General features: G+C 39.1%; 1 protein-coding gene across 1 annotated transcript in view; it reads left to right on the forward strand.

Annotated features, from left to right (window-relative positions):
* Positions 1-8,356, forward strand: part of LOC107557930 (insulin receptor substrate 2-like) — a 22,914-nt gene extending 14,558 nt beyond the window's left edge. The window contains exon 2 of the mRNA XM_016241516.1: positions 6,253-8,356. Coding sequence (XP_016097002.1) covers positions 6,253-6,257 — 5 coding nt within the window. The 3' untranslated portion in view covers positions 6,258-8,356. The remainder of the gene's footprint in view (positions 1-6,252) is intronic.
* Positions 8,357-9,663: the final 1,307 nt, after the last annotated feature.

Raw genomic sequence — 9,663 nt, forward strand, 5'->3', positions numbered from 1 at the left:
AACGGGTATTGTTTTGGTTTTAGGACAACTTTGATGAAAGGTTTTGATCCACTTCAAATGTTGACTACTATAGAATATATTTATATATAAATATATTACTTGTGTTTCATTAATGTATTTTACAATAATACAAAGAGCAATCTGTAGGCCTACCAGATTTAGTCCTACACTTATTCACTTTTATTTGTTACCCACTAAATAATGTATTTTTATTTTCACTAAAATTTGGGATTTTATAAAATTATTGTGCACTCATGATTTTTCTAGAGTAACTTTTGCTACTGAATTATCCATTAACCTAGTTTATAATAGTATTTTTGTCATAGATTATGATTATATATTTGTTTGTTTGTTATTTTTCTTTATAATGAAGCTGTCTATATTTAGCAGATTGTGTGTAACATACAAACGAGTGATGATCGACCTACACATTGAGGTATAGAAATTCTACACCGATTTAAAAAACTGCGCTGGTATCGGATCGATATCGGTATCGGCAGATACTCATAGTTTTTGGTATCGGATCGGTATCGGTTCTGAAAAAGTGGTATCGAGCCAGCCCTAGTGTACACACACACACACACTCACACATACATGCATATATACATGAAAATGCGTATTTTTCAATTAAAGACAGCTTATAGATTTAATATGGGCTGCTTTTATTGGTCATTTTGTGTTTCAAGAATAAGGTCCAAGGTTAAGAATTATGCTATTAGTTACTTAAATATAAAATGTTTTTCTCTATTAAACAACATTACAATAGTGAAAGACGACTTCCCTTACTGATCATGTCTCTTGTGCTCATTTCATTGGACTCATGAAAAATAATCACATTGTTTGTATTCACCAAAACTGATTTACTGAAGTGAAAACATGGATGGAATTGGTGTTAGTGCGAGCGGCGCTTGCTGTGAGGTGGGAGCGACCAGCCGGCAGAGCCGGCGCAGCCTTCCTCGAACAGTTATGTTCACTATTTCTGATTTACTTAACGTATACTGCGTGAGGGGGGCTGTGATTGGATGATTACAGGTATCGGTGATCATTCTCAAGTGATCAGCGCTGCTGCTGTTGTATCAGTCAGTGGTTAGATCAGCGTAGCAGTCAAAAAACGGGACAAGGGAGGTCACATAAGGGACAAATCAATTAGGCCCAAAATACGGGACGTCCCGGCTAATACAGGACGGTTGGCAACCCTAATTGGCATTGAGTTGAGAATCTGTCATAGATGTGTTAACAAATAATTTCTAAAATCATACAGTAGTCAACATACTTTGTAATGTTTTATAACACAGACAGCCAAATTTGAATGAGTGAATGCCTTACATTTTATTTTGTGTGTCACTTGCTACCTTTAACTCTCACTAAAAATGAATGACTGCAAATTGCTGACAGTGTGAACATCCCTAATGGGAGCGACACTGGAAGATCCTGCTGAGTGAAGATGAACAGAAACAATTTTTCTACCCCACGGGTTAAAACTGATACCTCCCATCTATGATATATGAGACTGGCGTAGATAAATAAATTAGTAACACTAGCACATGTTTACAGTATAGTCAGTCAATCAGCTGCTTTTCTCACTACTGTAAATATGCCTTGTGTGTGAGAACAGTTGTGTTTTATGTGTGTGAGAATGCCAGACTGTTCCCGGCCTGGATACAGGGGGCTAAATTTAACCTGTGTGAAATAAATAAAAAATGAGTCGCAGAACAAATGTGTGTATGGAGCGGGGATAGTTTTTGGGGTATGGGGGCAGCGGGTTCACAGGCTGTTGACTAGAATCAGTGGGGTCCAGATTACAGCTGCTTTAAATACCTGCGCTGATTTCTCACACAGACACGGGAAAGTTTCAATGTCATAAATGTGTTTAGGAAGCAATATAGTGCACTCAGCTATGTAGATCTGAAGATGTTTTATAAGTTGAGAGATCACTGTGAGAGACAAAACAAGAGGGAGAGAGATGGGGGAGGGAATTTGAGGTCAGAGGGTCCAACAAGACCTCCTACTTCTGGTTTCCATCTGCTCTTTCTGATAATTTAATTTGAGCATATTTACATTTAGCTGTAAGATCCAGCATTCAGCTGCATATCCTGCAGAATTCAGTTTTTTAATTATTAAATTGTAGCTATGTAATGTTCTGATTTTGATACTTAATTTGATTTATCTTAAGTAAACAAAATGTCTTTACTTAATATAAATCCATACTTTCATCAGTCACATCAGTTAATTCAGTTAAGCAATAGTAATGTTATTAAGAGTACTAAGTGTAAAGTTATTAAAAGAACCAGCTCAAATTAGTCATTTGTTCATCAATTTGACTCAGTATTGTTATTGTTAATTTAAAATAAAATAAAATAATAAAAAAAACTTGAACAAAATTTAGAAATGTTGCATTGTCAACTAATGAAAAAAATAAATGTAAGTTCAAGTTTTAAAATTACTAAGCCTAAAACTGAAATAAAAAATAAATCTGAAAAGCTAAAAATAAATATATAAAAAAACAGTGAAATCTAAATATTAAGAAAAACTATAATAGTGTATATAAAAATGCTTAGATAACACTGTTCGACTATAACATAGCATAGCTCAAGTAAAATCTAATGTATTTGTTATATGGTGCTGTTGATTACTGTAGGACACACTGAATAAAGCTGGATCAGAGTTTAAGAAAAGGACAGATAAAATATATCCAGTTCCTCCCTCTGCTCATTCATCTCTCTGTTGAGTGTTTGTCCCATGACCCCATGGCTCTTTCTTTCCCCTCGTTCATTGGTGCTGTTTTTTTCTGCCTTTCCGGATCAGAATGGGACATCCATGGAATTGCCAAGCTTCCTCTTGCTTAATTAGCTGTGTGAAATTCAAGCTGCCTCTCTGACCTCCACACACACACAGACTCACATGACTCCAGCCCTGTGGCATCAGTGTGAAAGTGAGAATCAGCGAGAGAGGGAAAGAGATCTCTTGTCAGTTTTGAGTCTATTTATACACATGACGAAAGCAGACCACCCGACATGGTACTCTGAGAGTATGGATATGAGCAGCCAAGCTCAAGTTCACATCAAGGTTTCCACTGCGCTGTCATGCAAGAGGTTACACTGATGTTTCTGTAGTCAATATAGTCCCGTTGTTTTAGAGGTGGTGTCTCTGAAGCACTCAGTGGTGACAGTAATGTAGGTTAGGTCATATAATGTCGTTATCCATTTATGGGCAACTAGAAGCTGGACACACATTATAGCCTCCATTAGGCCAAACTTTTTTAAAACGTAGCTAATAGTGTAGATAGTAAAGTGAAGCTCCTGACTTTATAACATAATATAACATGATAAATTAACAAATAAATAAATAAAGAACAGGACCCAAACTATGCAGGGGTGCATTTACCATACAACGACATAACTCGCTGATTAACCACCATAGTACGATACATTATTGTGGAAACAAACTACAGTCACGACTGTTTCCCGAACACGGTCGCATCTCCGTCGTTTGAACCACATTAGTTCAACAATGTAGGGCCACTGTTAATGAGTTCACATGCATGTGGTGGAATAGTAACTTCTGCTATTTAACTGATTAGAGATCTAAGATGTTGCTGTATTGAACATAGCACCTGATGACTAATTTACTATTTTTTGTAGCTCATATGTCTTACTAATGCTTCTAACCACAGGTCGAGAGCTGTATTTCCAACCACGTAAGTTTGCGACACTGTTTGCGAATGCTCGTTTGAACTATGGTTTCGGGAAACACAGAATCGTTGAAGTATGTTGGTAACGATGGAACTTGCTAACGACGTTAGCGTTAGCGATCGTTAGTTGGCTAACGATGCTTTTGGGAAATGCACCCCAGTTTAGTTGCAGTTTATTTAATGAAGATAATAGTCAACAGAACCCAAATTTGATCAGTTTTTGATTCACTAAAAATAATCAGTTAATAAGAATCATTTGTTTATGAATTGGACTACTTAATAGGACAACAGAGTCTTTTCAGAGTAGAAGTTTAAACTTGGGATATGGCATTCAGTGCATTGACCAATCAGAAGCCAGGGCTGGAACCAATTGTCTTAACAATTTTTAGTGTTGTCGTTTGCCATTGTTACTGTTGTAGATATCGTTTTTATCATTGGTGTTCGGTTGTTGGTGTTGTTTTTTTACCATCAGGGTGAGGCACTGGCGTAAACATGTTTTCTGCTGTTTTTCCCGGGAACAGGAAAGCACCTACTCTTCCTCTCTCTCACTTTTTCTCTGTCTTCACTAGTTGGCCATGAGCAAACAGTTCTGTCAGCATTTAACTGGAAGAGTAATACCTCGTAATACCACACAGAGGGAGGTATCAAAGAGCAGGAAAAGATGAGGCTCTTTACGACCATGAAAACGCTTGACCTCTTGCTGGCCCCTCCTCCCTGGCTTTACCCAGCTCTCCATGAGAGAATACAGCCCTACTGACGTTCATGGGAATTACTTCCATCCCTGTTGGAGTGGATGTTGTGATATCGGGCTCACATGCGGAAGTGTTCGGAATGTGTGCGGGCAGTCCAGATAATGGGAGCGATTATGACGTGCCGTATAGTCGATGGCCGTGAATCAAGGGTTTGTTAAGTGTGTGTGAGAGCAAGTCTCGCTCTATGAAAACACCTCTTGTTCTAGGCGGATGAAAAGCAGGAGGAGGAGATCGGAGGGGGGTGGCACTAGAGTACGGCCAGGCAGGACAGGCCCATGAGGGGTTTGTATTTGCAGAGACTTCCGCCCAGTGTGAGGCCTACATGCAAATGAAACCTCATAAACAAGTACAACGGGTGAGAGGTCAGGATAGTGATCTAGTCTTGTAAACAGAACCCAGACAGCAGCAAGAGAGAAGCAAACTGTCAAATGACACTTTGATATTTACATTTCAAACATAAAGGTGATGCAAGTCATTTTTTTTCTCTGTTATGAGACCATTCACACAGGATGGATTCTTGCATTGGCAAGAATTGTATGGATGTTTTAATTATTTTATAATTGTGGTAATGTGCACACACAAACTATTGTTTCATATCTCACTACGTCTCATGTAGAGTTAACCAGGAGAAACTTGTGTTTATGAACTTTTCTAAAATTACATTGTGTCTATAAAGACCCATTTATGCAATGAGAGAAAAATATTAAGCATCATTTTGTAAAGTCAGCAAGGTGCTTGCAAAATTAAGTGATTGGGTTTAATTGCTATTATACTAGCAAATGTCAGCTATAAAAGTAATGTTAGATGTTTAAAACTATGGATATAGATATAATGGGCACGAATTAAGAATTGATTGCCACAACTTTTTATTTCATGGCCACATTTTATAAATTAGCTAGTTCTCTCGTTATGAAGTTAAATAGTGGTTTTAATTTAGTGAAATAATGGCCATGATTTAACAAAAAAGAATGAAAACATGGCTACAAATTAAGAATTTGTTCCAACAACTTATTTTTCCCTGTATATCCTGTGAGGGACGCCGTACTGATGGCTAAAAGTAATAATAATATCAAATTGTGTTCTGTGCGCAAGTTCTGTCCTTACCAATAGAGTTCAATGGAACTAACAACCATAGTTAGCTAACGATGGTTTTGGGAAACTCCCCAGATTTGTTCCCTCAAAAAGTGATGTGACGCTTGCTTCCCAACCCAGAAATGTTGTAATTGCATCTTTAGAACAAGATATTCAAAATGTAAATATTTAAATATTAAATAACATTTTACATGGATGTTGCTGAACATTTAAGGCTGTGTGGCATGGTAGTGGATGTGTTGTATTTTTGTGCTCTTTCCGTCAGCTGCATAGTGCTAAATGTCAGCGAGTGTTTCCCTCGTCTGTCTCTGAGCACCTGCCACTTCTGTTGCTCGTAGCGAATGTGCGCACATTCCTTACTTGGTAAAGGAGAGAATGAGAGAGGGGGAGCGTGTAACCTTTTATCCCCCCACTAGTCTGCTTCATTCCTCATGTATAAATCACATACGGATGGTCATGGAAAAACACACACCGCTCTGTGAAAAGGGAAGATTTTCAAGACAAGGCACAGAGGAATATGATAGTATTTCAGAAAAGTGCAGAAACATTAGTGAATGCCCATAAAAGGCTGTTGTGTTATGTGACAGCAGCGCGACCGTGTTGATCTCAAGGAACATTGTGTTTTATTGGTTCGTGTGCTTTCTCTTTCTGGATATTTATAGACATCGCATTAATGTGCTTCTTTCTCTCTCTCTCTCGCTCTCTTATTTCTTGCAGACTAAACAGGCCAGTCTCTTCGTTAAAGCTCCTTCATCTCCATCAAGAGGAGAAGAGGAGGCGCTCATGTGGACAGATGGACCACGTTGCTGCTGCTGCTGCTTCTTCAGCTCTTTGCTGATCCTTGACCTCCCGAATCCATTCGAATGACCGTCGTCACAGCAACACGGACACTTGACCCCAGAGCGAGGCATGACGATGACTCAAAGACACAAAGGCGGGACTTCCTGTCCATCTGTTACTCACTACAATCCCTTCCCTCAGTTTTTGTGTTATGGACCTTTTTCACTGGTTTTGTTATGAGCTCTGGACTTCGAGTGGCCACTGTCCCTCAACCCCCCCAAAACCTGTGAACCAAACACGAGGAGAGACATTCGATCCGCGCACGCACGCATACACAAGTCGCGTATTTATTTACCCCCGCGTGTTCGTAACACCGCACAGAGGTGGCATTTCAGAAATTTACTCAACAATTGGAAATCGGAAAAAACCCTACCTCAGAACGAGCCAGGTTATGACTTACAAAAAGAATATATATTGAGAAATTAATTTATTTTTTACAAGTGAATGTTTTCTTAAAAAACAAAACAAAACAAAAAAACACCAATCCAAAGCCTTATTGACTGTACTGTCAAACAGTGTTTTCTGGAGGACCTGCATACACTCACGAGAGTATCAAAGATTACTGTTTGCCATGGTAATTGAATGTCTTGTACTGCAGCGGAGGAAGGTCTTGCGCTGCAATCAAAGATCTATTAATGTTATTTTGCATTCTACACAGATATTTAGAGGATTTTAATATAATACTATTTATCCCCGCACATATGCAAAGCAGGCTTCCAGAGCAGAGGAGTTATCAGTTTTGGAACGAATCCACACGCGATTAACACACAACCCTTACGGTATGCTAGATGAATGATGTCGTGCGCCTCAGGTCCGAGAGAGGAGCACCTCACCTCAAGCCAAGGCATGCTAGCACACTTTAACTCACTGTCTTTAACAACCCAGAAGCCTCTGCTGACTTGCCCTCTCTCACTGCTCTGAACACAGGCTTCCCTTCGCCTTACACCCGTACCCGTCGGCTCAAGAGAGAGTGATATATTCAGGGATGTCTCAGAAGGCCTGACACCATTAATGCTGCTCCCTACCGTCAGACAGGGATAGACTCGTCAGAACCAATGCTTTGTCTTGCACTTACAAACTCCTTAGATTGTAACACAAGACACTTTTGAATGTAGAGTATTCCGGAGATCTCCGCAGGAGACCAAACGCACGGCCTAAACATCCACCAATAGAGGCAGAGTCGTACGCAAGCAAGCAAAACAAAGTACAACATACACACACAACTTGACTTAAGTATATGAAAACGTTTGCCTAGAAAGCTGTACATAGTGTATAAAGAGATTGCAAATGACCTTTTTAAGTTAAAGATGATAACGTATGTCTTTTTGTATATAGTTATATATATATGGTACGTGTTTGAATGAATTTCCCCCAAACAACTAAAGCACTAATGAAGGTACTTGCCAAAGGCTGAACTTTGGCCTGGCACTTTTCTTTTCTAATTTATCAGTACATTTGTAAAACTATGTACACTGTATGATAAATGCCACTTCGAGGATATTTGATAATGCTATGATATAAAAATAAATAAAATTCATTGAATAATACTTGATATTACACAAATTCACAAACGGCATATGCAATATTTACATTTTTTTAAAGATTAGTTTACAGAAAGGAACCAAATGTAAAAATACTGTGTTAATATATTTAAAACCTTAAGAAAGTTTTTTGCTGTATACCTTTTTTCTGCCAACTTTGAAATGGAAAAGTGTTTTTGTTCTTTTTTGCTGTTGAATCCTGACAGTAATTTCAGCAGTGTTCTTATGTGAATGCTGTTTCTCAGTATGGAAAGCTTGAATATTTCAATGCCTGAGCGAGTTTTTTTTTTCCTGTGTCTTCCATTGTATATACTTCATATTCTTTGCATTGTGATGCTACTTAGAAATTATAATTTAAACTTAGTGTAATTAGCATTGCTTTAGAACTGTATTGATTCTGAATAGCCACATGCAATAAAAAAGTAACATTATTTAAGAAACCCAGCGTCTCTGCTCATGTCTGTTTCATAGCTCACAAATGACACGACTTGTGACTTCCTGAGAACAACCTGGCTCCTCCAGACAGCAGATGTCTTCATTCATCATCTGAGCAACATCCCAGACATGTCACACACAAACACTCAGAATACATTCAACCTAAGTGATGTAACTTTCAAGGAGTCTTTGCGGTTAATTAAACGCAGACTAAACAGATAGTTCATGAAGACACTCACAATGGCTGCAGTCTGATCTACTGTCTGACCCAGAATACATAACTGACTAAAGGGATTATGAATTTTCATGCCCAAAGCCATATAATGAAGGATTATTAATTCTCAAGCCCCTGCTAATTAAAATGGTAATTTAGTTTTGGGGTAAAATGGAATTGCACAGCCTGGTCAGTGCCAACAGTGTGGGGGTTTGGGACGGGCGACAAAAGGATCAAAATAAACAGGCCTGGGATCCTTCCCTCTGGCCTTCCTCAGCAGATGCAGGGGTTCCTGGGATCCCGCTGAGTTAAGACCGGCCGGCTTTCTGTGTCAAAACTCCCTGATATGTTCGGTCAGCATGTCCTGACCGATTAGTCAGATTTATGCATAGTCAAGCCAGCTTTGAGCAGTACTTTGACTCATGTCTCATTTAAAGCCGTGTCTGCTTATGTGAATGCTGGCAGTTTCCCACAGATGTCTGCCTCAGAATGTCAGAATCAGTAAACGCATTGACTTCTGGGAACAACTGGGCAAGTCAGACTCGCTTTTTCTGAGATACTGTGCGTGCATATCAGGGGTGCCCAAACTCAGTCCTGGAGGGCTGGTGTCCTGCAGAGTTTAGCTCCAACTTGCCTCAACACACCTGCCTTTAAGTTTCTAGTATGCCTAGTAAGAGCTTGATTAGCTGGTTCAGGTGTTTAATTGGGGTTGGAGCTAAACCCTGCAGGACACCGGCCCTCCAGGACCGAGTTTGGACAACCCTGGTGTATATGATTGAGACCAGGAAAGACCCAGGAGGCGTGAATGAGAGTAGGGAGAAAGTCCCTGAGAGAAACAGCTTTCCTCAATTTGCTGACAATCCCATCATCCATCACAGCCCTCATCAGCTAAACAGCTCATTTGGACCAATTAAGCACGCTAATTGATCTTATTAAATAATAAAAGGTAATGGATGATTAAAATAATCTTGTAGATGGGAGAATGGCTACTCAGGCTTGATGATGGAGAGCTGACAGTGTTTACTATAAATACGGCAACACTGTGTCAGCTTTTTTTTTTTTACATTTAAATCCCTGGTTTAAGATTTACAAGTGGAC

This window comes from Sinocyclocheilus grahami, unplaced genomic scaffold (assembly GCF_001515645.1).
Source record: "Sinocyclocheilus grahami isolate Dianchi unplaced genomic scaffold, SAMN03320097.WGS_v1.1 scaffold624.1, whole genome shotgun sequence".
Lineage (NCBI taxonomy): Eukaryota > Metazoa > Chordata > Actinopteri > Cypriniformes > Cyprinidae > Sinocyclocheilus > Sinocyclocheilus grahami.